The following is a 26,706-nucleotide window of genomic DNA, read 5'->3' as shown; positions in this document are numbered from 1 at the left end:
GTTATGTGCATTATTCCTCCCCCCACTCCCTGTCCTCATACTCCCAACCCACCTGTCCTCTCTTACATTACATTATCCCCTATTTCCTTTATTATAACCATCACCATAACACACACTCACCCCCTCCCTCTTCCAGGCCTGTTGCAGTTCCAGCCCAGCTCTCCAGGGGATGGTTTGGTTTTTCCAGCTGTAGAACCTGCCCACATCACTGTTAATGAGGAAGATGGACAAATCCGTCTGCTGGTGGCCAGGGCCCAAGGCCTTTTGGGAAGGGTCATGGTAGGGTACAGGACAACCCCTTTCACAGCATCCAGCCCTGAAGACTACGAGGTTAGTTTCCAACAGAGTCTTTACCAAAGTCTTACTGATGCTTACACGCTGACGATGTATCAATAAACTTATTGGCGCCTGATTTGTTTGCTAACCTGGTTTCCTCTTTCTCTATATTCCATTGGCAGGACTCAGATGGCATGCTGGAATTTCTTCCAGGGGAGAGGTTCAAGTTCATCCCTGTGACCATTGTAGACAATCCTGTCCCTGAGCTGGACAAGATTTTTAGAGTGGAGCTCTACAATGCTGAAGCAGGAGGTGAGAAATTTGATCAAAATCTTGATGGTGGTGAAGATTTTTTTCCCATTAGTTTTCACAGTTTGAACCACAACTTGTTCAGTACATTTTATTAGAAACCTTTCTCTACCTATCCTAATTATAGCTGAACTGACCCAGTATTATGTCCTACTGTTTTTGTGTGTTTTGTGTGCTGTGTTCCTGTGTGCTCCCATACATACCTGTCCACCACGTATATCCACTTGCCTACCCTCTTTCCATTCGATCTCCCTTCTCCTGGTGTGATCCTAATCTGGTTTGACGCTTGTTTGATCCTCGTGTGTGATCCATCAGTGGATCAGTTTCTGCATAGTGAAGGAAGTGGTAGTGGGGAGAGTGACTCTGACTTCCTGCTTCCATCCTATCACCACCATGGTAAGTATCCCCCCTCCTTTACTCCCCAAAAGGCTTGTAGTCTCCATACCCTCACATCCTCACCAACATAATACCTCACTCCCTCAAAGAAAGGTCAGATTAGTAATCATGTGACATGTTGTTGCTACTGACAAGCAATATTTGATCTTCTTTTCTGTCCTCAGCCAGGAACAATAAGTATTGTTTCTGGCTGGTTGAAAACAATAAAACAAGATTTTCCCCATAAAAGCTGAAATGCTCTCCTCTGAAACAAGTCTTAGTGAAATTATTCAGTGAATTGGACAGTTGATCTAATTCAGATTGTAGAGATATAATACACACAAAATGATCATGAACACTTGATCAGTTACCTGTTCCGCTCTGTCTGTAGTGCATGTGAACAAGCACACACCTGGAGCTGTGTGGGTGTGCATGCATGTGGTTTTGATTGTGTGTGGTATTTACATTGTATCGTGACCCCTGTGAAAAGTACCCAAGGGGAGTAGTGTGGGAAAAGCAAATAGCCTCTCTCAAGCAGTAGGGGTAAGTGGTTGACAGGAAGTTTCAGAGACCAGACGGAGAAGTGTTTTACAAAACGTTTGTGCTGCTGTCACTTATTCTTAAATAATGAAGCTGCCATTTGCTGCCATTTCCAGGCCAAACGCATCAGTCTGATGCCTTTTTGCCATAACATTACTTTAATTTGTGATAAGACATCTTTTATTATTATTATTGTTGTTATTGAGATATTTCTACCACAATCACTGGCTTGAATGATCAAATAATGATTACCACATTTTCATTACTTCTCCTTTAACCATTGTGATTTTCAAACTAAAAATGAAAAATACTTAATAAACCGTATATCACTAAAAAGTAACACAGGGTCATATCTGGCATCTTGTTTTTAGCCAGCTTGGGAGTTGCGTCCCGCATCACAGTGACCATCGCTGCCTCAGATGATGCCCATGGGGTTTTTCAGTTCAGTCCTGAATCGCTGTCTGTCAATGGGACAGAACCTGAAGATGGACGCAGCTCTGTAGTCCTGCAGGTCAGTGTGAAATCCCCAGTGAGGCTCAGGGACATTGATCTTTGTTTTTGCAAGCATTGTTCCCCAAAGTGCTGTTTTCTTTTGGTTTCTCCCAGGTGGATCGGTCCTTTGGCGACCTCTCAAATGTAACTGTGTACTGGGAGGCGGATCCCAGCTCTGAGGAGGAGCTCCTCAGCCGGTTTGGGAACATCACCTTTGGTGTTGGTCAGACGTCAGAGAACATTATCATCAACGTGGCTCAGGATGAAATCCCTGAGTTGGACAAGAGTTTCACCGTCGCCTTAGTTAACATCTCCCATGGTCGCCTGGGTGTCCAGACTTCTGCTAATCTGAACGTGCTCGCCAGCGACGATCCTTATGGTGTTTTTGTATTCGCTAACGTAACAAGGTCTGTCCGACTTGCTGAATCTGACTCAACTGTGTCCCTCGCGATCCTGCGGCAAAGAGGCCTGATGGGTCAGGTATGTCCTGCAGGAAAAGACTTAGAAACGTCTTTGATAGGACAAATTAAAGCCACTTATAATGGCATGAATAAACATTTTTTTTTTCTTTTTGTCTAGGTGCTAGTCACCTATACGACACTGAATGAGGCAGATCCGGAACCTTACAGGATACCTGGGGTGGGCCGAGCCACTGAAGGGCGGGATTTTGTTCCCCTCCAGGATTCTGTTGTTTTCTCTGCCAATCAGAGTGAAGCAAACATCACCCTCCGAGTGTTGGATGATGAGGATCCAGAAAGAGATGAGGCGGTGTTTGTGAAGTTGATCAGTGTTCAGCTCCTCAAAGGAGAGCAGGAGAGGCTCAGTAAGACATCGACACTCCCACTGAAATTTTACCTGAAAAAAAAATATATATCATGGTACTTAAACCACACTAGACTAAACTGATGAAATATCCCTTTACTGTTTCCTCCAGTTTCTACTTCTCCTTCTCTGGGCCCGAAGACTGACACTGTAGCCCAGGTGATAGTAGAGGCCAGCGACGATGCTTATGGAATCCTCCAGCTGTCGGCCTCTGCTGTCAGTGTAGCTGAGGACTATGTTGGGCCCATAATAAATGTCACACGTGTAGGGGGGATTTTTGCTGATGTGTCTGTCAAGTTCAGAGCAGTGCCTTTGACCGCCAGAGTCAGTAAGTGTTGGTCATAGTCGCAAATATTTCTCTCTATGATTTGTGTGTTAGCAGGCCGGCCATGTCAATATAAACGTGCATGTGTGTAATCCAACAGGTGAAGACTACAGCGTAGCCTCCAGTGATGTTGTCCTCTTAGAAGGGGAGTCCAGTAAATCTGTACCCGTCTATGTCATCAACGATATGGTCCCTGAGCTGGCGGAGACTTTTCTCATCGAGCTGATGAACCAGACCACTGGAGGCGCTCTCCTGGGGGAGCTCACACGTGCCATCATCACCATACTGCCTTCTGATGACCCTTTTGGTGCCTTTGGTTAGTAGACATCATCAAGTTTCAATATTTTCATCAAATGCTGACCTGTTTCTCATGTTTAAGTGAGTTGTTCTTTTTGATTTTATTCAACCTAGTCTTCCAGGCCATTCCAGTTACCATAGAGGAACCAGGATCCAACTCCATTGAGGTCACGTTGCCAATAGTGCGTAATGCTGGAACCATTGGCACAGTGGTAGTCCAATGGCAGGCCACTGTCAATGGTAAACTAGCTGTGGGGGACATCAGACCTACATCAGGAGACGTGAGATTTGCTCCTGGAGAAACCATGAAGATGCTCCAAGTTGAGATTTTAGCTGATGATGTACCTGAAATCACTGAGGTAAAAAGCTGACAGTGAAAATGCCATTGTGAATTATTTAAAATCATTACCATTATATGTTACATAATTTTAGGTGCAAAGTTAACTACCGGTACACTCTGTCTGTCTTTTATAGATAATTAGGGTGGAGCTAACTGGTGCGAGTAATGGAGGAAACCTTGGAGCGGATACATCTGTTAACATAATAGTGCCAGCCAATGACAACCCGTATGGGACAGTCTACTTTGGGCAGTCCGTTTATCGCATCCAGGAGCCATTGGAGGGAGTTTTTAGAGCCAATGTTACTGTTTACAGAAGGTACATTTAATTATTGGTTTTATTGAAAAAAATGTCCTTGCACCTACTCAAACTAACATCCCCATTGCATTTATTTCAGAGGCGGGAACTTTGGTCGCTTGGAGATCCTGTACAGCACCTCTGAGATCGATATTGTTGGCTTGGCTCTGGCTGACAGCCAAAACCTGCTGTTGTACTACAACCTCCCAAAACCAGGCGTTCCATCCGCTGCGCCCATTAGGACCGTTAATGTCACCGGTCAAAGAGATCCCCTGGCTGCATGTGCTGCTGCGTGTCTGAGAGAGCGCGCCTGCCAGGCCTTCTCCCTGATGACAAGGGTGGCTTTACCTTCCTGCACGTGGGTGACTTCAGGGTCCGAACAGCTCACCTCACAGTCAAACGTTATGACCTACTTAAAAAACGTCACTGCAGCTGCCGTCCTGTTCAGTGCCCAGGCGGTGGCAGGGAGTGATTACACCCCTGTCACAGCTCAAAGTGCCTTCATGGAAGACGGCTCACAGGTCGCCAACCTCACAGTCCCAATCCTGACTGATAAATTCCCTGAAATGGATGAGAGCTTCTCCATACAGATCTTGAAGGTAAAACCCAGTCATACATATATTAGCCTGTGTTATTGGTGGTTTACTTTGTTCTGCATGCAGCTGTCAGCTGAGTTTGAGTTGAACTGCATAACAAATAATACCTTTTACCATGTATTGTTTGAAGGTGGAGCTGATGAATCTGACTGTGGCACAGAAGAATCTGCCCTCGATTGGCCAGACTGACAAGGCTTTGGTGACGATAGCGATGAATGGAGACGCGTTTGGCGTATTTTTGATATACAGCCTCAGTCCTAATGCCACTAATGAGGGGCTATATGTGGAGGTCCGGGAAGAGCCTACGGTTGTGGTGCCCCTGGTCATAGAGAGAAGAGGCGGGAATCTGGGCACTGTCACGGTGGAGTGGAGGTTTGTTGGGGGACAGGCCACACCAGATGCTGACTTCACTGGAACTGGAGGGACTCTGGTCTTTGATGGTATGTGGAACATTCACTCATTGGTAATAATATGTAGCTCAGGGGTATCATTTTTTATCAAGAAGGATGTAAAAACCAACATCTTTGCAGAATGCAATGTTTGGGACAAAATCATTGGTCATCTTCACATGAGATTTAAAGGTGTTTACTTTCACTTATCTAACAGTGGGGCGAATCAAAAGAGCACTTGCGTGTTGCCAATATTGGTGTATATCCTCTCTGCCTACAGGTGAGCTGAAGAAGACGATAGAGATAGTAATCAGAGAAGATATTGAGCCAGAGGACAACGAGAGCCTCATGATTGGTCTAGTTAATGCGGAGGGAGGAAGCCGGATCCTGCCCAGCTCTGACACTGTAACCATAGTGATACTGGCTAACGATAATGTTGCTGGATTAGTCGGATTCCATCCAACTTCACGTTCTGCGATCGCCAGAGAGGGTGGGTAGCTATTTTTTGAGGATTTGTGTGTGTTTGTCATTTATTTTAATAAAAGCATCCCATACTTTACATTTCAAACCCCTTCCAATGTCCCTGTGAATAGAAACGGCAAACACAAGGGAATGCACTCATAGTAAAAGCTGTATGCAGTTGTTATGTCATTATCTTGAAACTATGCATGCATCAGTGGTTGAAGTCTGCTTGAGTAGAATCCACACACTTGGAGATGTTGCAATATCTCTACTGGCATCTACAGTTTAAGTGAGGCAGTTCACATTATAAGTCCATAAATGTATCATTCTTTTCAAACCTATATTTTAACAACATTACACTACATTATGCCCCAAGGCTGACTGTAACATATTTCATATTACAGGTGAGAGGCTGTCCTTATTAGTGTTGAGAACGGCTCCAGGTCTGGGTAACGTCACTGTGGACTGGACTGTAACGGGGCCCCTTGTGCACCGGACCTTCTCCACAACCTCAGGGACACTGTTCTTCACTGAGGTAAATACTCATAGATGGAGACCAGCGAACAGTTGATTTTGGGATCATGATTAAACAATTCCAACTTCGGGTCAGTGTGTTGTTATTGTTATTCTTCTTGAAGGTATACACCACAGGCCTTAGAGAATCTGATATCCCCAGCAATACTTTTGTGTTGGTTTCCTACAGAGAGAACTAAATGACACCATAGTCTTGCAACTCCTTGATGATGCCACACCAGAGGACAAAGATGAATACAAAGTTACTTTGTACAACATACAAACTTTTGGTAATGCATCTGCCCATAGTATCTTTTCGGTTGTCCGGTGTTAAATCCAAGATACCAAAAATATCTTAAATAAATAAATAACCCTGTCAGAATTTTTACATAGATTAACGTTCTCCTGACCTCCACACAGGTGTTGTGGTGACAGGCCACGCTGCCCTGGATGTTCAAGGCAGTGAGGCAGTGCTCAGTGTGGACACCAGCGATGAGCCCTACGGGCTGCTGACCATTGCCCCGTCATCGCTTAGGGTGACCACAGAGGAACGGGACCGTACTATAAACATCTATGTCAATAGAGAGTTTGGAGCCTCAGGTCAGTATGACCACTTAAATCATTACTTAATTTAATTAATTCTTTTGTTTTTTGTTAAGATCTACGCTACACTTTTTTTAATGAAGTTATTAAGCATATATACACTGAAATCCTTTATTGTACCTGAATGTTGTGCACAGGAGCTGTGAATATCACCTATGAGGTTATAAGAGGTTCTCTACAAGACCTGTCCCAGGTAGAGGGTGCTCTCGCTGATCCGGGACAAGACTTCGTCTCTGGTACTGGATCTGTGATCCTTCAGGATGGGCAGACTTCTGTTGCCATCCCTGTCACCATACTGGAGGTTAATGATGTGGCTCTTTTCTGTCTCTTTCATTTGTCCGTCCATCAAACGTGATACCTTAGAAAATAGGTTCTTCTATTTTATATATATTTTTCCCCTTTTTTCTGGTTGCTAGGATGTTCACCAGCATAATTTTGCAGTTGCAATGATAACATGTTTCAACAAGATGCCAAAACTGATATTTTGATCTCTGTCAATATATTCTCTTATTCTCTGTCTGATGCAAGCACTACTTCATTAAAGCTTTTAATTTCTCCTCTTTTTTTTTATTAGGATGACATTCCAGAGTTGCAAGAGTTCTTCCTGGTCAACATAACATCAGCAGTACTCATCACGACCCTTGCTACTGTTCCCCAGCTAGGTATGGAGCAAATTAGTAGCTGAGGGCTGTTTTGTACTACAGTCTTTACTGAAATTACCTCTGGCCTGCATGGATAGTTGTGTCAAAGTACATTTCGGAGTTGGATTCCATCATTCTTTCCTTCTGTTTGTCCTGTTATTTCTGATGATTTCGATATTTTATGTCATTTTATGAAATCACTTTCTTTCTTTTCTTCCAAATATTTCTCACCATTTGCTTTGGTTGCCGAGTAGAGGTTGTGTATTGCACATTGCCAGGTAAAAAGACACATCCATATGTTGACAATTTTTGCATAAAATATCAGTTTATGCAGTTTGATGTACACAATGCCTGTATGATACATCAAACATTGTAGTTGACAGTCAAATTGCAAGAGCAAGACGTGCAAGGAACATGAAAGAGCTTGTTAGTTACTGCTGCAGCTTTTGCACAATCCAAACCCCTCTCAAATTTATGAATGAGTAACTTTAGAAAGGGATGAGTGGACAGAATACGACAGCCAGAGCAGCACTTGAAGGCTCCCAGAATACAAGCGGCCTTCTGCCTGGAGACACACGGTAAACACACGGCGGCCCTTTTGGCAGCAGTCATTATGTGGCTTGGATGGTGATATTGATGCTTTCCATGATTGAGGAAGCCTGGGGATTTGATGGGATCAGAGTAGCACTGTGTGGTGAGGAGAACGGAAGCCAAACTAAACCCGGAGCTGGCCTCCCAGTGTCTTGGCCATAGAGTCAATGGGAGTAGACTGTTCACGGGGTCATAAATCAGTCCACCCAAAACACTTGGCCGCTCAGCTTCTCAAGCCACTTAGAAGAGACGTTTCTTAGCTATAAACCTCAGCTCAAATGTACCAAGACGGAAATTAGATCCTCTACAGTTTCCTTGTGCACAGCTTGCTGTCGGTGCTTGCACATAGTGCTGAGGTCATCTCTGACTCTGGTAGTAAACGTTTTACTACAGTTATATGAAACAACTGACGATCTGAATGTCATCATCATATGTTTCCTCTTTGTATGTCATCCTTTACCCAGACACCCAAGGTTTGGTGGCAGAGGTCAGCATCGCGGCTAATGATGGAATTCGAGGAGTCATTGAATGGACAAACACCATGTGAGAAAAAACATAGAACACAAATTTCATATTTAATCTGCACGTGCTCCACTTCCATTTCTTACCCAAATATGTTCTCCTTTCCAGGTTTGAAGTGAATGAAACAATCAGGTCACTGACTCTCGTGGCCTACAGGAACAAGGGCACGTATGGAAATGTCTCTCTTTTCTTCTATGCTCAGAATCTGGAAGCTCAACAGGGACTGGACTACAATGCCAGTGAAATGGTCAGTATTGAATTCATTAAACACAATATCACTGACCCACACACACACATTCTTAAATGTCAATCGTATAATAATCTTTGTAGCATGGCAATCCAAAAGGAAGTCAAGATCTGCTGGGTTTGCTTTAGATTTGCTTTAGATAGAAGACATTTCACCTCTCCTTCAAAAGGTTGAGCCAAAAGGTCTTCCAAGAATCTAAATCAAGTCCAGCTGTCCTGGACGTAGTCCCTCTCGCTAAACCATGACAGGAATGATCTTCTCAGACACATGGCAGCATCAAGTCTTAACACCGAAAACCCCTCTCTCTACCCAGACACTCCATTTTGTTAATGGCGAAAGGCACAAGTTTGTAGAGGTGCAGATCATCGATGACGACATTCCAGAGGGAGCTGAGAGATTCCAGCTCATTTTGTCTGAGCCTTCCCCTGGACTGGAGCTGGGCGTCAATACCACAGGTTGGACACAGCGGCAGAATATAATACAATAGAGTTTCTGGAATTTCTGAGTCAAACAGCATAAGACAGTAGAACATAAGCTCCTTAACCACATTCAGTTAAAATGTACAATACAAAATGTGCAATTCATAGTTAAGACTTTGTGGAGATTTGGGTTAAGAGGGTTAGGAGTAAATTAACAACACGAGAGATAAAAGAGGTCTTTTACCGTGGTCGTAGAAATTACTTTTTTTACTTGTCTGACATGTTTAATGGGATTTCCAGGATTTTAAAAATCCTATATTTGGACACCTCAAAAACTGTTCCACTGAACAGTTGCCTTTGTGTCCTATATAAAAGGGCATGATAAAAATGTAACTGCAAGTAAGTTTATTTTACACCAGAAATGGTACAGTATAAAGAATGAATAATGGTACAGAACAAGGTGACCTGGTATATGAAAGCAACATACTCAGTGAAGTCTCCACTCAGAGAAGGATACCTTGTTGTGTAATATTGCTTACCTAACTTGCATTATTTTCAATTGAACAAGACATGGGGCATAATACACAAAGATACACATTTGGGTATTACACTTACCACTTTATTTTAGTAAAGGCACTGAAACACCATAATAACTGAAAACGGTGAAATATGTTGGTAGAGAGATTTTTAGTATGGTGCCCATAGTCTTAGCACTCTTATTATTATAATTATTATATGATGAAGAAATGATAGTCAAAATCTGTAAGAATTAACAGCTGATTTATTCTTATCGACTTTTACTGTACACACATAACTATGACGTTATTTTCCTAAATCACATCTTTCTGTTTTCACGTAGCAACCGTAACCATCCTGGCCAGTGATGATGGACATGGTGTAATTTCCTTTAACAGTAGCGAGCATCCCTCATTGAGAGAACCCACGTCTGTATTGGGGCTGAGTGAGAGTGTGGCCACCCTGTACGTGGTTCGGAATCCGGAGGAAGGCACATTTGGCCCCGTAACTGTTCAGTTTACCATCACCGATGCCAACGGCAGCCTGGCAGAGGGCGACTTGATGCCAGCACAAGGGTTTGTGGTACTGGAGGATGGAGTCAGATTTAAGGTAAGGAAAAAATTATGTTTATGATAGTAGTCAGTATTACTTTAGTATACTGATATTTAAGTGTTTTTTTTGTGTTTGAAACAGCGCATATGTTTTGATTGATCAGAAGTTGTTTAGTCTCATCTGCTTTGTTTCAGATGCTGGAGATCTGGGCAGTACTGGATGCTGAGCCTGAAGCGAATGAAACCTTTACCATCACCCTGTCCAACCCAACGGGAGGTGCACGCCTGGGTGACCAACTTCAAACTGCCATCACTGTCCTAGAGAACATGGCACCTTCTGGCTTGTTCCGCATCGGACCTACACTCAACAGGTCTCAATCCAGCTGCACCAGAAGGATCTGAAACACTTTTCTAGCTATGGAAATGTGTACAAATGCACAAGGGCACTCACAAACACACTCAATTCCATGTTTATGTAGTCTCATTAGTGTTGTATTTTCTGTACAGAACTAACACAGATGTGGTCGCTGATGAAGGTGGCAGAACAGTCTTCCTCACCGTGTCTCGGAGTAATGGTCTGGAGTCAGCTGTCAGTGTGGAATGGGAGACGCAGGCTGACACAGCTATTGCCTCTGGTGAGATACATGTTATAATTCAACCTTATTGATGCTCATAATGGCCTTTTTTCTGTTGTGCTGACTTTAATTCCAATTTCATTCCAATAAGCAATGCAATTAGGAATTGTTCCCCCCTTTTTTCTTCTAGGGGGTCACCTTCCAGTGATGGGTGTGTACCAGAGCTTTCGGGACAGCCCCACCTCTGCTTGGTGCTTCCTTCCTGACGAGCTATCTTTCCTGGCTATGAGGCTGGATAAGAGGCCCGTTGTTGGATCCTCCCACACCTTGGCCACGCTTTATCGTTGGCAGGGAGTATTCGTGCAATTAGAGGTAGGGCAACAACTACATTGCCCCTTAACCTGCACATGGTGCCCCTGCAGCAAAAAAATAATGCTAAATAATAATACTTTAGAGTATAATCCAGTAAGAACTGTATTAGCAGTGAGCCCCAACAAAAAGTCAATTCACAGTAAATTATATAAAAATATCTCTGTCTTTTGTCGTTTCAGTATTTTAGGATTCAGGACCCAAACTCTTGTGTTGGGTTTGCAACGAATGGTTCTACCTACATAGGTATTACACACAGTGGCCCTCCCTTCTCCCCTGCAGCCAACCTCAGCATCTTCAGACTGCAGAAGGACCTCAATATCACACTGGTAAGTACAAAACCAATCATGGTAGAACATTACTACCATGTTTTGTATATTAATTTAACACTTTCTGTTTTATTATTTTCACATAATTTGAGGGAATCTGATTTCTTTAGGAACAAACTTTGGGCGTCGAAGCTTTGGATGTGAAGCACTTTTCAACTGACGGCAGAGATTATCTAATAGTGTCAAGCCAGGTGAGGCAGATTGTTCCACTGTTTAGAAGATCTTTAATTAATTTAATTTATGTCAAGATCATTTTTAAAAAAAGAGGCAAATACTCTTTGGGAGGAATTTCATGACTTAAGTTATATGACTGAACTCATGTTTTATTCCTCTGTTTAATGCTTCAGATTTTTGTATGGAGTGGTGGCTCCTTCGCCCTCCTCCAGACCCTGGATTTTGAACAGGACATCCTCAGTGTGACTCCGTTCACTCGTGAAGCTGTTCCCTATCTGGTGGTGTGCACAGACAACGCGACTGTCATTTGTCTCCTGCTTCGATGGACCAGTGGAAGATTTCAGAATCCAAAGCCTCTGCCTCTCATCGGCAGAGCCAGTCGGGTGGAGACAATCAACACAAGAGCAGAGGACACGCTCCTGTTGGTTGCTATTGAAGGTAGCCTTTTTTGGTCTGATGTCGTATAACATTGATGAATAAGGTTATTTTTATTTTTCACATTTACATTAGTAACGTCTAAGTGCACTGATGTGTAAAGTAAATGTGTTGGTAAATTCAAAAGTAAAAGAAAGCTGCAGAGATTACATATTTAAAAATGGCCTGCAACGAGAGAGTCAATTGCACTTAGTCCAAGTTAGGATAAGAGGATTGTGCTGTCGTCAAATGTTGTTTAGCGAAATTGAAATATTTCAGGCACGTATAAACTGTGCGTCTGTTACAGACGAAGCAGCCTTGTTGTGTTGTCTAATTAAAAATGAGAAAATTCACAATGTAGAGCAGATTATATATTTATATCATGCTCGGTGTGTTTTTGATGAGACATAATCTCTCCGAGCCTGCAAAAGCCTGTGGTGAGTTTTCTTGGTTAAGACCTGTTGTGGGTTTTTACGGGAAAGGCCTCAGCGCGGAGCAGAGCAGAGCCACAGACGGACTCGGAGGTTGTAATTTGTCAGTCTTGGGTGTGTCAGTTAGACCAGTCCTTACTTAAGATAAACAGGCTGTAAAGAACTTAAATCAGTGTGTAAAATCATGTGCCCATGTCTTTCTGCAGGTCTCTCTGCATCCTGCGAGGTGCTACAGTGGAGGTCGGGCCAGCCCTCGCCACAGCTCCATCAGTCTATTCCTCACCCAGGCCTCACATCTATTCACCCCTTTACTTCTCCTTCTGGGATCAGTAAGAATACATGTCACAGACTGCTTTGTTGATCATTTTATCCAGTTGTTTTTTTTCTGCCTTACTATTCAAATCAGATGACTAGACATAATGTTAATCAATGAAATATTTTCTTCCTCATAGCTTATGCTCTGCTGGCTGGAAGAAATGGCTCATCACTCTACTCCTGGAGGTCTGATATTAACCTGTTTGCCCTGATCCTGACGGCCCCTCCAGCCATTAGCTTTACCTCCCTCATGGTCCCATCCCTCAACACCACCAAGACCCTGTTGGCTTCCACTGAGGAAAATAGCTCCACTGTTTATGAATTCACTCCTGTCTCCAATCAGTCTGATTTCATACCCAGGTACCCTGAATAATTACTATATATCACAGACGGTTTCTCTGAGAGTAAATGCTGCCAAGGAGATGTAAGGAACAGTGGTGGTTAAATAATGCAGGTCGTGTTTGTCTCTATTTCCTCTCATCCAGTTTTGGGGAGTTGCACTTTGCACCAGGTGACAGCGAGCTAGAGATAGCAGTGAACATCATAGATGATGACATCCCTGAGGTGCAGGAGTATTTCCAGGTCGGCCTGAAGAATCCGAAGGGAGGGGCTGAGATTGGATTTGGTGGCCAGGTGACTATAATCATCCCAACCAATGATGATGCACATGGAGTCATCGGCTTTGCTCAGGTAAGCAGATGAGCATTTTGATATTGGCACATTTGCACTGTCCATTATGTTAAGCATTCATCATGTTACAGCTATTGTTGTTGTTATTTAAGGAATTACCACAAGTTATTTGATTATAGAAATATTTTGTTTTTAATCTACTCTATGCAGAATTCTTTGTCAATGGAGGTCGAGGAGTTGGAGCAAAATAATCAAATTTCTCTCAGTGTTGAGAGGAGAAGAGGGACTTTTGGCAGATTGACTGTTCACTGGGCTGCAAGTGGTAGTCTGGCAGATATTTACCCCACTTCAGGAGTGGTGAGTAAACCTTAACCTCTGATCTTACTTGAGACATTAAACTATGCATTAATGACATCTTTGAAAATGAAATGCTTACCAAAATAATCACATTTGAGGAGTCTATTCAAAATTTCGTTTTCCATCATAGGTGACATACTCAGAGGACCAGTCAGTGGCCATCATCTCACTGGCTGTAATAGCAGATGGTGTCCCAGAGCTGAGGGAGAGTGTCACAATCACCCTCATGGATGTCACCACTGTGGGGCTGCAGGACCTACGACAGGCTGCAGTCATTGACAAGCAGCGGGCACAAGCTCTACTCACCATCCTGCCAAATGGCTCTCCCTATGGGGTGATTGGATGGCATCTGGACTCCCAGTTTACACTTACACAAGAACCACAGAGTAAGAATTCCTGTGAAAGGAGATCAATGAAGTCAGTGAATGTTGTTTTGACTGGGTATCAGTGATTTGGGGCCTACGTTACTATAATTTGTTTTAGTTACATCATTTTTAACCCATTCAAAATCACCTAATTTCAGCTTCTGTTTTTCTGTTTCTTTTTTAATTACCAAATACCATTTTTTGGATGCTTTAGGAGCCATTCCAGTAATAACCCATTGAGATTTACTGTAAAGGAGATTTGCCAGGATTTCCAGGATGTGAAGAATTTAGCATATGTGTTAATCTGTGTATTGGAGTGTGGCCCAAAGTGTCAGAGAAATGAGATAAGCAGAGTCACATATCCACGCATTTGCTTCAAATACTCTCTTACTTTCCTACATGTGTTTTTTGTGTTTTTTTGTTACATTTGATTGTGTTACGTCCCATTTCTCCCAACCCACAGGAACTCCAGTCAATGTGACCCTATCCATAGTAAGGGAGCAGGGGTCTTCCGGTGAGGTGGAAATCCGTTACCAGACTCGGCCGGCATTGTACCAGCCCCCATCCAACCAAGCCACAGCAGGAAAGGATTACACCTCCAAAGACGACACCATCATCATGATACATGGTGCTACTGTGGCCCTTGTCACTGTCACAATCCTACCGGTAAGGATGGACTGTTTGGTAATGGACACGCTTATTTAATCTACTTGATTAAAGAAGAATATATTAGCAATAGGACTTAATTTTTAGGTTCTAACAACATGAGTGTTCATTTGTCCTCTAAATTATGTAAAACTAAGAAAGTATAGTCAAAAGACCGGGACCGTACAAACTTAAATTGAACCAAAAAATCAATCTCCAATAGAGTTTTTGATCATCCCAGGCACAATTGTAGTCTTCCTGTCCTTCATCTTACACCTCCTAAATTCATGTCCATGCCGACTGGTTATGCAGATTGAATTCCTTGTGGGTGCTTTCCCTCCTTGTTTCTTCTTCCCTTCATACAGATATGAACCATTAACCTACAATAAACTATCGATTCTGTTACGCTTCTTCCTTTATTCTTTTTTAACCTTCCCAGTTACATTTGTTAACCTGTGGTGACATTTAAACGTCGTATTAACATGAGTATTTTTTAATCTTGTACAGTTTTATTATTTAAGACTACTGCTGTCTTCACATTAACAATAAGTGTGGTCATAAGCACCTACTTAATTTACCGACAAAGCTTATGTAATATTTTGAATGTTTTTGTAAGATAGACAGAATGCATTTGTTCACACACACACATGCATGTTTTTTTATTATTTAGTGTTCATGTACATATGTGTTTTTTAAGGATGACATTCCAGAGCTGGCAGAGAGTTTCCTGGTGAATATTACCAGTGTGGAGCTTGTCGGAGGGTCAGTGGGAGCAGGGCAGCCGAGTGTGAAGAGGCTCGGTATGGAGTTAGCGGAGGTCACCATTCAGGAGAATGACGACCCTCGTGGGATTCTGCTGTTCAATGTGTCTGAGGTGAACACCGGGTCTTCTCCTTGACTGTGACTTGGACATGAACATGATAGAGATGCAGCTTCTCAACTGATGCTAAATTTAAAATATATAGTGTAGCTAATAGATCTTCATACTGATATTCTTTTGCAATTCAAAAGTAAGTAAAGTTTTATTTATGTAGCACTTAGTTACAAAAGTAACAAAGTTCTCATTTGTGCTTCCAAATATCTTTTCCAGGATATTCCTGGAAGTGTGTTGGCATATGAGATACCACCACCAGACAACGTTCTCTATCTGTCAGTGGTGCGACTCGCTGGCACAACTGGACGACTGGTCATCTACTGGGACGCCCAGCCAGTCACAGCTGATCACAATGATTTCAGCCCCTCATCTGGAAACATCACCTTTCAAGATGGACAGGTAAATGGATTAATTTTCCTGATTTGAAATGAAGCTGTCCAAAGGTCATTGCTCAGTGTTTGCCCCGCGTGAGCCTCTGTTTCCTCGTACTCACTTTTAGAGCAAAGCCAGAGTTGCCATCACAATCTTGGACGATGAACGAGTAGAGACTATGGAGACCTTCAGAGTGAATTTGCTGCGTGTGATTGGTGGTGCTCGACTCGGAGAAGTGACCTCAGTAACTATCAGTATTCCAGCCAACGACTCGCCTCTCGGACAATTTGGATTTCAGGAATTGGAGGTGAGTCTGAAAGGATCATGACTATTATCATAACAATGTTTTTCTACGTAGTTAGAACAACACATGATACAAGGGAAGGATACAGTGATTTTTACTGTTTCAATGTTGTGTAAAAGAGAACTGAATTTGTTGGAGGCACACTATCACATGACTGACGAAGGTCCATGGTTTCCCCACATTTCCCTACACACCTGTCCAGATGTGCATGAGACATCACTTTGTCTGAACTTATCATGTAACTTCACCCCCTCTAAGGTTACTGTCAGTGAGCCAGAGTTTATGGATGACCCAGCTGCTGTGGCAACACTAGCAGTGCTGCGGAGTGCGGGAGGTGAGGGGACGGTGACACTGGTGTGGCAGCTGGAAGATCAGGCTTCAGATGACCTCTCACCTTCCAACGGAACTCTCTTCTTCACTGAGGTAAAGCATGGAAAGGATGGTGTTGCTGTCCCACCAGATACTGTTATTAATTTCATGATTTAGCCAGAATGTATTAGTGATGTCAAGCTACACTCAATCTTTGATAATTCATCTTTATGTACTGCACTGTACAAGTTTCTTGATGAAGCCTGCAATATCTTTTATACTTTACAGACTGAGTCTATGAAGACATTTGTGATTAGAGCCCTGAGTGACACTGTACTGGAAGGAGATGAGCATTTCACCATCCGGCTGTTTCCTGCTGGGGGTGGTGCTGTCATCGACCCCTTAAATGGTTAGCATTCATGATGAAGTTGAATAGACAGTGGATTATTTGATTGAAGAAATGCACAATAATCATCTGTCTTCCTTTCTGCAGACATGGTCACCATCACTATCAGGGCAGACAAGGCTGCCCTCGGGATCATTGGAATAGCAGAGTCGTCCAGGAACATCCTCATTGGAGAACCTCAGGCAGACTACAATGGCAGTGCTGTGGTCAGGTGAGATGCAGTAAACTTCATGTTGGCTTCCTTTAATCAAGAAAAATACTGTAAGGAGAGCATCACTTTGTGTGTTTGTGTGTGTTCCCCAGCCTCGTGCGGGGACCAGGGCTGTTCGGAGAGGTCCAGGTGTACTGGAATATAACTCCAGCTGCTGTTTCTGAGTTTGAATCGATTTCTGGCACTGTGACGATGAGAGACAGACAGTCTGTTGCCACCATTGTTCTGAAGGTACTGATTAATGTAGATAGTAGAATTCTTTAAAATTAGATGGACTTAAATCAAAGCATTGCCTGTATCTGTGCACTTAAGAATGCTCACAGACCAAATTGCATCACAATGATGAATTTTTGTGTGCTTTCCATGAAATTGTCCCCGTCGTATCTGTTGTGTGATTTCAGGCACTGGATGATGAACTTCCTGAAGTGCGTCGTGAGTACCAGCTTACGCTGACCTCCGCAACCTCAGGACTCGAAATAAGTCCCATAGCCAGGCATGCCAGGGTTATTATGGCTGCCAGCGACAACCCCTACGGCCTTTTCTCCTTCACCGAGGGCCAGCTCAAGGCAACAGAGCAGGAGGGAATGGTGAGGTCCCGAGAATGAGATAGACCAATGTAGATCTTCTATATGATGGAGTAGAAGTATTGACAAATTATGTTGTGTACAGTCACCAAATATAAAGAAGACACAAACCTAACATACAGCTAATGTATATTATTTCCTTTTCTTTTCCTCAGGTGAATGTGACAGTTAATCGCTCCTCAGGTAGTCTAGGCAGTGTATGGGTGACCTATGGGACCTTGGGTGACACTGCAGTCAGTGGAGAGGATTTTGCTCCAGCTTCAGGACGACTTCTCTTTACCCCTGGCCAGACCTCACAGCAAGTCACACTGCATATAGAGGACGACAGTCTTCCAGAGGGGCCCGAGGTGTTCTTCATCAACATCACTGTAGTGGAGGTAGTCAATGGCAGGTAAAGTAACTAAGTCATTAGTAATATATACCATGCTCAGCCATGGTCAAGTGAAAATACCATGCTGATGTGACTGGCACAGGTGGCTTGTCAGTGATGTTTTATTTTGTGTCTCCCTCTGGTGCTCAGTGCTGTGGACTACACAGTGAGAGAATCAGGTCTCCAGCTGGACCAACCTCCAGCTATAGGCAACTACTCCTCTCTCGCTGTGGTAATACTAAAGAATGACAACGCTGAGGGTGTCCTGGAGTTCAGGCAGGACTACGTCAGTGTTACCGGTAAGACTCAAAACACAGACGATGTTAATTCTATCTTGTCAAATGTAAAATGTTGAAGTGAGGCAAACGCACAAATAGATCTAAACTGTCATGCAAAATATGGGGTAAGCCGCTTGATACAGAGAAGATATTATGCGATTACTTACTACATGTCAATTCGCTGGTCTCCTCTATCTTTCTTTCAGTTGAGGAGGATGTTGGGAGTTTGTTGATTCCGGTGGTGAGAGGAGTGGGCTCATATGGACTGGTCTCAGCTCAGTTCATTTCTAGAGGCTCGAGTGCAACCCCTGGCCTCGACTACATCCTGCACAATGGCTCAGTGATGTTCGTTCATGGCCAGAACACCAGCTATATTAATGTCACGATTATAGATGACCTTGACAGGTGAGAGGAGAAATTAATAATGAAAATATAATGAATGTTTAGCATAAACCCTAAAACGCTTTTTATAGTTAGCATACATATATATATTTTCTCTGCTAGCTACATTCATGCGTCTTACCTCAGAGAGACATTAAGCACTCAAAATGTAACGAATAAATCATGAAAAACTCAGCAGGTCACACATTTAAATTTAATTCAAGACTATAATGGGTGAAGATGTTATTTGATTTCCAACTTAACTCATCTGGAAGTATCTCTTCCAGTGAAAATGCAGAGGTATTTGAGGTCCTACTGATTGAAGCGACAGGAGGAGCAGTTTTAGGATCTCAGCGTGTTGCCAGGGTAACCATCACGAAGAGTGACTCTCCAAGTGGGTTGGTCCGTTTCCTCAACGAGAGCCTAATCACTGTGGTCAACCCGAACTCCACTCTAAAACTCAATCTTGTTTTGGAGAGAGCGGGAGGCCTAGTGGGCAATGCAACGGTACGAGGAGCAATATCTTCTGCACTCAAGTTGTGCTTTTTCTTTTGCTTTTCTTCACTGATGTCAACTAATTCAAATCTGTTGGACGTTTTCACAGGTTGCTTGGATCATCCGTGGCCCCAACAGCAGAGAGGTCCTTCCCCCGTCCAATACAGACATTAGAGAGCCTGTGAGTGGCTCCTTCTTCTTCACGGATGGAGAGGAAGGCACACGCACCATCGACCTGCGGATTCTCCCGCACGGAGAGGTGGAGGTGGAAGAGACATTTATTATAGAGCTCAGCATTCTGTCTGGAGAGATGGATGTTGATCCTCAGGCTGGTTCCATAACACTAAAGGTACATCTGGTACAAGACTGTTAAACTAGCCAACATGGTCTAATGGGATGCGAGTCTCAGGACCCTACTCACCCTACCGTGCTAATGTGTTTTGTCTCCCAGATAGAGAAGTTTGGTGACCCAAACGGCATAGTCCAGTTCACCCCGGACGCTCTCCGAGAACATGTCTACAATGAATCCACAGAAGCCGAGGGCCCATTCAACATTTCCCTGTTAGTTATACGCAGAGAGGGTGTCATGGGTAACATCACGGTAAGTTGACATCCAAATACATCATTCGAATCCAGTATCAGTGCTCAATCTAGCTGCCGTTATTTCTTTGTGGCCACTGTTAACCTGTAAACACAGCCATACTTTCACTTCAGGTGCATTGGCAGATACAGAGCGACTCAGATATAGCTGGAGACTTTCACGCGTCAGCTGGTTCAGTGATGATTCTAGAAGGCCAGCGGGAGGGCGAGATTGTCCTCAGCCTGATGCCTGACACAGTGCCAGAGCTGGAGGAGCTTTACACTGTCCGACTCACAGCTGTGGAGGGTGGTGCTACTCTGGAGGCCAACCCAAACCTCATCAGAACCCACATCAGGTGTGTCATTGTGATATAGAATAACACATATTGACTTCCAGGTAGAAAAATCAACGACCAAATTAACTTCAAATGAATCTTGTTATCTCACCCTTTAGGGTTTTGGCCAATGATGAGCCACACGGTGTCTTTTACCTGAACCCTGAGCAGCAATTTATAGTTGTGGCTGGGGCAGGGGCAGAAGTCACCAGGGCTCTGGTTATGAATGTGACACGGATGGCTGGACTGTTTGGCAACGCAAGTGTGGGCTATAAGATCAGCGGAGGAATGGATGAGTTGATGGACATCGAGGAAATACTGGGAGGACAAGCTGAAGGAAGGCTGTTCTTGAGGGAGGGACAGACCTTCAGTACTCTCATTGTGCCCATCAGCAGCCAGGTAAGGAAGAGGGTGCTTATTGACACCAAGCACGGCAAATTAAGATTTGGATGATTGATTTAAATTCCGGATTTGTTTTCCTGCTTTTCCTCCCTAGGTGTTTTTGTCAGCAGGTGAAAGCTTCACAGCAGAGCTCACAGATGTTAGACTGGTCAGCCACATCCTCGGCTCCCTGCCTCGCCTCCTTCATGAGGCCAGAGTTTCTATGGTGACTGTGCCCGAAGAAGCTGCCAGCTCAGAGGTGCATTTATTGTGATATATGATTTATCCTTGAGGATAGAATCTCTGTTTGTTTCTATCCTAGAAACACTCAGAGCTTAAGATTTGCTACCAATCAATAAGCTTATCAGTGGATGAGCCAACTCACCAAAGACATTTGATTTCATTTTGGTTGCAGTTTTTGTTTCAGATGAATGTTTTTAATTGAGTTTTACCGTTCCGGCTCAATAAAATAGATATCATTATGTTGCAATGAGGACAAATATGAAAGTGCTGCAACATATTCCTCAAAAAGAATATCTTTCTCACAGCACACAATTATTTATTAACAAGGTTAACACCCACCGCCTGTCTTTTCTCACTTATGTTGTGCAGGTTGCCTTTGCCTCCTTGGCTCTGCAGGTTTCAAGTTTAGAGACTGGCGCATGTGAGGCAACGGTGACACGAACAGGGCTGTTTGGGGACATCAGGGTGCAGTGGGAAGCCGGGTATCCTTCAGGAGAAGCTTTGCCAGGCTTCAGAACTGGACCTATCACTCCAAGCTCAGGTAATACAGTCAGAGAGGGACTGATCCCTTTAAACCTGGAAGCAGTATATACCCCCACATAAGCACAACCCACCCGTGCTACTTCCTTCGTTTTTTTAATTCATTAAATATTTTAACATTTCCTAATTGCCTACTAGATGTTCCATATTTCTGCATTTTTTATTGAACAAAAATGATTTATCCCTAGATGGCAGCGCACCAATCTGACCTGTCATCTCTCTCATGATAAAGTGATTGCCTATACTCAATTACTGCAATACTGCAATTTGGGTATCAGGCTAATAACAGCCAGCACCTCTAACTGTTGGTAATGTGCTTCTTTCTTTCATTAAGGCTCACTGACCCTGGCCCATGGAGAGCAGACTAAAGCTATATCTCTTACTGCTGTTGCTGATGCATTCGCACCAGCATCCTATGCAATACATCTCACTGCTGCCAGCTCCAGCAATGCTGCTGTCAGTGCTGTCAAGCTCAGGTAAAAGGTTTCACTGTGGTCGAACTTGTGGCCGAGTCAACATATGGAAATGTGGACTGCTACTCTTTCAATTATATCTTTGATTAGTGATGTAAACAGCTGTTGGAAGTTTTTCTATATTACCATTTAAGTAGTTAAGTAATATAATATTACTTGTATATTATATTACTTATATTTCTGAATATTTGCATATTTGTCCATGCATTTGTCAAATGTTGCCTCATTCTCATGTCCTTTTCCCTGCACAGGTCCGGCTTTACCATAGCAGAAGTGGAGCCAATGGGGGTCTACCAGTTTGCCCCTGATTCCCTCCAGCTAGTTGTGTCCGAGGACATCCAGACAATAACACTTTATGTTCAGAGACTCTATGGCTCTCGCAGCAATACCACCCGCCTTTCCTATAAAACAATAGCAGGCAGCGCGGCAGCAGGAGAGGACTTTGTTGCCGTGCCAGATGGCCGTCTGGTCTTTGACTCACTGCGCCAGACCAACACTTCATTCCATCTTTCAATACTTGATGACTCCCTTTCAGAGCCAGATGAGTCCTTTAATATCAACCTAACTGATGTTCAAGTCCTTACTCCAGACGTAGCTTTGGCAGAGGTCTATCCTCGTCTCAACCCTCAGCGCAGTGTGGCCACTGTCACCATCTTGGCTAGTGATGTGACTGGTGGAGTTTTGAGTATTGGACCTGGTCTGGTCCAGGTCCCAGAGGACAGGAATGAGGAGACCCAGCAGGAGCAGAGGGTGGTTCTGAGGGTGCGCAGGTCCGACAGTGTGGCTGGGAATGTGAGGGTTCGGGTTCAAGCTTATGGAGGTTTGTGTTTGTTTTGTAGAGCTGCTTTGTTGCTCCACTGCAGTATATTATCTTTTGTAATTTGCTTTGTTTACAATACTTCATCAACTCGTGTTGCTGTGCTGTTTTATTCAGATGGAAGCACGACACCTCTTCCTTTCACTCTGGAACCTGTCGGGACCCTTGCAAAGGAGCAACAGGACTTCCGCTTGGAGTCCACAGTGGTGTCCCTGCAGGCTGGTCAGAATGAGACGGAGGTTATCCTTCTCATCCTAGACGACTCAGAGCCCGAGGGACAGGAAGTATTCTTCATCTACCTCACCGATCCAGAGGGAGGGGCACAAATCACAGACAGTCAATACGAGGGCTTTGGAGCATTTGCCAAGATCACCATCCTTGGTAAGATGATGAAAAAAATATCTTTGTGTGTGTCCACTGTAGACTGAAGAACAAAAATAAGAAGTATTGCTCAAACCATAACCAAAAAACAATAATTCTATTACTTTTTTTTATTTTTATCGGTATGTATTCTAGACGCTGTCTTCCTCCATTTAAAGAACGAGATTAATCCCAAGTGGTTTTTTTGGGTCTAATCAAATTAACCTGGCGACGTGTTTATTATCTCAATGAGTGATCCAGTATTCAATAATGCCATTTGATTTGCATTTGTTCACTGCTACATTTGTCTCCATCTGTTATTTTCGGCCTCATGGCAATACAGTATGTGTCATGTAATCACATCAGTGGGCAGCTTATTTGATTGTTCCACATATGAAAGAATATGATGACGTGATTGTGAGGTTTATCAGGAAATTCATGTCTGTTTCTCTTTCTTTGTCTTTATGATTTATCCTTCTCTCCATCCAAACTAGGGAGTGACTTCCATAATGGTATTATAGGTTTTAGTTTTAAATCTTTGATGGGCCAAATACTGGATGAGGATTCAGAGAACAGAACTGCTGTCCTCTACCTGCAGAGACAAGAAAACAGGTAAAAAATAATCAAATAATGACCAGGCAAATTTTTATCTGGAAAATAGTTTGATATTTGTCTGCCTCTATCTTTGTTGTTATGATACTTTCTCCCTCTGTCCAGAGCCTTTGAGGATTTGCAGGTCTTTTGGAGAGCTACGTTAAGCAAGGCAACTCCAACTCTTGTCAACAATGGAGTAAACCTAACCACACAACTGTTGCACACCTCAGGAACTGCACTGTGTAGGAGAGGAGCGATAACATGTGCCGTTACTGTGGAGGTCCAGGATGATGAGGTAAAAGAGATGCAGGAGCCCCAGGTGGAAGCAGAGCCACAATATGTTGTATCCTGCTGTGCTTGAAACGCACAAGATTTTTACGATCCTACTAAGAAAATGTAGTAACTTATCACCTGTGTTTCTGTAGGAACCAGAGTACCAGACATGGTTCTTGGTGGAGATTTATCAGGTGGGTGCTGGAGCTACCATCAACGAGACATCTCGTTTTGCCAACATCACCTTGACAGAGAGCGACGACCCACAAGGCATTGTGTACTTTGCTGTGGGCCACAGACTTCCCATCGCCACCCTGACTACCACAAGGGTCAGTCTTCAGATCTACAGACAAGCAAGCACAGCTTCTGCCATATCTGTGCAATATCGCACACTGGTAGGTAACAAACATGTACATGTGTCACACATAGGCAGGCATATGAATACAGCTGGGCACAGATACATGCAGTGAAATATGCACAAATGCACCTGTGTTTACCCACCACTATTTAACCTATATATATGCAACAAAGGGGATTTTTTGTAAATTTTGCTTTGGTGATGTCACTCCACCATGGTAATATCCACCATAACAGCCACAAATATGTTATGGCTGTGTATCTGACCTGTTTTTGTTGACTTCATTTATCTCATGAGTTTCAGCACTGCATTAATATTGATCTTATCGGCTTAATCATAATAGCACTGCAGTTGTTTGGAATTACCGTCAACCCGTCTGAATTTGATAACTCTTTTCGGTCAAGCTCTGTGCTACTACTGAGCACCAAGATCAAGATGCACTGTAAAATTGTCACATTGTTTTCCTTAACAGCCTTGGAATTTTTTTCTCATTTGTTCCACTTCTTTAGATCAATTTAGAGCAAAGTTATGGGATGTATTACAATGTTATAATGCTAGATACATTTTTCCATGATACAGTCCTTGATTTACACATTTTAAAATGGAGGACCAATAACAAAACAATATTATGTAGTCCTTTCACATTTCATCTGATGATGTAACGCTGATGAAGTTCAAAAAGACCAATGTTCCCTTCTCTCCCCACCTCTTCAATGTCATTCCCACCCGCCTTTTCTTTGAGGGAGCATTAGTACAGATAACTTGGATCAAGGGCATTATATCCACTGGCACTCACCTTTTGATATTGGAGATCAAAGTGAGAAATATGTCTAGTACACTCAACAAAAATCAAAAAGCTCACAGAGACACAGGGCCAGGTGATATGCTTTCATCTGTCAGAGCCAAAGCAGACTGCATTGTAAAATCCTGTATTATTACTCGGTGGGGTTTAAAGGTTTTGACTTTTTCCTTGTGATATTATTAGTTTGGTCAGTTTTCAACATGTGGTTTGCAACATAATACTGATTCTAGTAACTTCAGTCGGTCAAAAAGAGTTTACCTCAAATCATATCTTTGTTTTTCCTCCAGGAGCTTCTTCGGGAAGAGGTGGTGGGTCCCTCTGTAATCTGGCCGGCTAAAGCCGGGATGGACTTTCCTAAACAGGAGGGTCGAATAACCTTCGATGTCGGGCACCGTAACACGTCGCTGGACATTTACCTCACACCGGAGCTCGCCTCATCCCTGCCCACGCCAAAGCGCTTCCAGGTGGAGCTTTACGGTGCTACAGGGGGCGCCAGAGTGCACCCTCAGTTCGGGCTGGCTAATGTGACTCTGGTGTCAAATGCTGCGAGTGAAGCTGTGTGGGTCTTACTTGAGCAATTACATCAGCCTCTTGGCCCAACTCTATTGAACCAGGTGCTGCAGGGACTGATCAATAAAGTCACAACGCCGCTGACTCGTGAGCAGATGACCGCTGTGCTCGAACTTCTGGGGAAGGTGAGAGGGTTACAGAGAATATTTAGGAGTAAAACATTTCCTTTAAAAAAGGAGCAGATAAAACAGTGTGACATGATAGAATATCTGATAAATCTAAAGTTTTCTCTGCTCCCTGACAGGATCAAAATCATAACAGATAGAAGATACCCTTGGATTAATGGATATATTATTTTTTGTAAACTTTCTGCTTATCTGGTCAAAATATGTTTGATTGTATTACTGATTTGAGTTTGATTTTCAAAAAATTATTGCTTGACAAGACAGCGATGGGGGAAACACTTGTGTGTGATTTAATTTTTTCACCACTTGAATCTTGTGAGTCAGTGTTGTACTGTTTGTCAGTCAGAGCTCTGCTAAAGGGCAAACGTCACCTCCAGTGCACCTCTGTGACAGATCCGAGGACAAGTTTGTCATCTGAAAAGGTCTCGGTTGTCACTCTCCATGAGCAGTGCCATCACAGTCTGCATAGTGCACCTGCTCAGCCTCCAGACAAGTGGAGACGGTACTGTAATTTCATATGAGGGACGGTGCGGGGGACAGAATGAAGAGAGATGAGTTACACAGCTTTGGAATCCACGATTGCATAGAGAGAGTTAAAGGAGACCCTGCCTGGAGACGCTTCATCCATGATGAAGGACACAAAAGCTGCATAACAATGAGGCCTAAATAAAGAGACAGAGCCAGAGTCATGTCAAATACAGATGAGATCAGTGACAGATACTTTACCAGAAAGTCCTAATGATTCTCTCCCTCTCACAACCCTTCTTTCTCAGGTTCTTGAAGAGGCAGAGAGGACTCCTTTGCAGGAAAGCAGCCGGAATTTGACCTATGACCTGCTGTGTGCTTTGGCCAATCCCAGCAGACTCGATACCCGGGGCCTCAGCCACCTTGCTGAGGTGGCCGAGCGGTTTGCTTTCTCCCTCCTCACAGGCAGCCAATGTGAGATG

General features: G+C 43.4%; 1 protein-coding gene across 1 annotated transcript in view; it reads left to right on the top strand.

The window, feature by feature from the left end:
- Window positions 1-26,706, top strand: part of adgrv1 (adhesion G protein-coupled receptor V1) — a 103,421-nt gene that overhangs the window by 32,009 nt on the left and 44,706 nt on the right. The window contains exons 25-84 of the mRNA XM_047328956.1: window positions 137-330; window positions 459-588; window positions 901-981; window positions 1,872-2,011; window positions 2,107-2,472; window positions 2,572-2,815; window positions 2,927-3,142; window positions 3,240-3,455; window positions 3,551-3,795; window positions 3,911-4,092; window positions 4,172-4,670; window positions 4,798-5,107; window positions 5,337-5,546; window positions 5,923-6,053; window positions 6,222-6,321; window positions 6,452-6,631; window positions 6,772-6,935; window positions 7,209-7,296; window positions 8,331-8,409; window positions 8,497-8,635; window positions 8,949-9,090; window positions 9,914-10,179; window positions 10,317-10,492; window positions 10,629-10,756; window positions 10,887-11,068; window positions 11,248-11,394; window positions 11,505-11,585; window positions 11,742-12,006; window positions 12,620-12,742; window positions 12,866-13,088; window positions 13,214-13,418; window positions 13,569-13,715; window positions 13,846-14,101; window positions 14,544-14,746; window positions 15,423-15,599; window positions 15,816-15,998; window positions 16,099-16,278; window positions 16,534-16,698; window positions 16,873-16,993; window positions 17,078-17,201; window positions 17,294-17,432; window positions 17,603-17,788; window positions 17,941-18,176; window positions 18,306-18,454; window positions 18,640-18,838; window positions 19,102-19,321; window positions 19,419-19,658; window positions 19,761-19,910; window positions 20,024-20,244; window positions 20,343-20,622; window positions 20,720-20,863; window positions 21,217-21,388; window positions 21,722-21,863; window positions 22,112-22,680; window positions 22,795-23,058; window positions 23,532-23,649; window positions 23,755-23,926; window positions 24,057-24,299; window positions 25,352-25,759; window positions 26,533-26,705. Of these exons, the coding sequence (XP_047184912.1) occupies window positions 137-330; window positions 459-588; window positions 901-981; window positions 1,872-2,011; window positions 2,107-2,472; window positions 2,572-2,815; window positions 2,927-3,142; window positions 3,240-3,455; window positions 3,551-3,795; window positions 3,911-4,092; window positions 4,172-4,670; window positions 4,798-5,107; window positions 5,337-5,546; window positions 5,923-6,053; window positions 6,222-6,321; window positions 6,452-6,631; window positions 6,772-6,935; window positions 7,209-7,296; window positions 8,331-8,409; window positions 8,497-8,635; window positions 8,949-9,090; window positions 9,914-10,179; window positions 10,317-10,492; window positions 10,629-10,756; window positions 10,887-11,068; window positions 11,248-11,394; window positions 11,505-11,585; window positions 11,742-12,006; window positions 12,620-12,742; window positions 12,866-13,088; window positions 13,214-13,418; window positions 13,569-13,715; window positions 13,846-14,101; window positions 14,544-14,746; window positions 15,423-15,599; window positions 15,816-15,998; window positions 16,099-16,278; window positions 16,534-16,698; window positions 16,873-16,993; window positions 17,078-17,201; window positions 17,294-17,432; window positions 17,603-17,788; window positions 17,941-18,176; window positions 18,306-18,454; window positions 18,640-18,838; window positions 19,102-19,321; window positions 19,419-19,658; window positions 19,761-19,910; window positions 20,024-20,244; window positions 20,343-20,622; window positions 20,720-20,863; window positions 21,217-21,388; window positions 21,722-21,863; window positions 22,112-22,680; window positions 22,795-23,058; window positions 23,532-23,649; window positions 23,755-23,926; window positions 24,057-24,299; window positions 25,352-25,759; window positions 26,533-26,705 (11,833 nt within the window). The remainder of the gene's footprint in view (window positions 1-136; window positions 331-458; window positions 589-900; window positions 982-1,871; window positions 2,012-2,106; window positions 2,473-2,571; window positions 2,816-2,926; window positions 3,143-3,239; window positions 3,456-3,550; window positions 3,796-3,910; window positions 4,093-4,171; window positions 4,671-4,797; window positions 5,108-5,336; window positions 5,547-5,922; window positions 6,054-6,221; window positions 6,322-6,451; window positions 6,632-6,771; window positions 6,936-7,208; window positions 7,297-8,330; window positions 8,410-8,496; window positions 8,636-8,948; window positions 9,091-9,913; window positions 10,180-10,316; window positions 10,493-10,628; window positions 10,757-10,886; window positions 11,069-11,247; window positions 11,395-11,504; window positions 11,586-11,741; window positions 12,007-12,619; window positions 12,743-12,865; window positions 13,089-13,213; window positions 13,419-13,568; window positions 13,716-13,845; window positions 14,102-14,543; window positions 14,747-15,422; window positions 15,600-15,815; window positions 15,999-16,098; window positions 16,279-16,533; window positions 16,699-16,872; window positions 16,994-17,077; window positions 17,202-17,293; window positions 17,433-17,602; window positions 17,789-17,940; window positions 18,177-18,305; window positions 18,455-18,639; window positions 18,839-19,101; window positions 19,322-19,418; window positions 19,659-19,760; window positions 19,911-20,023; window positions 20,245-20,342; window positions 20,623-20,719; window positions 20,864-21,216; window positions 21,389-21,721; window positions 21,864-22,111; window positions 22,681-22,794; window positions 23,059-23,531; window positions 23,650-23,754; window positions 23,927-24,056; window positions 24,300-25,351; window positions 25,760-26,532; window position 26,706) is intronic.

The sequence above is a fragment of the Scophthalmus maximus genome, chromosome 19, assembly GCF_022379125.1.
Source record: "Scophthalmus maximus strain ysfricsl-2021 chromosome 19, ASM2237912v1, whole genome shotgun sequence".
Taxonomy (NCBI): Eukaryota; Metazoa; Chordata; class Actinopteri; order Pleuronectiformes; family Scophthalmidae; genus Scophthalmus; species Scophthalmus maximus.
Note: the sequence above shows the minus strand (reverse complement) of the source record. Positions and strands in the feature narration are given on the sequence as shown.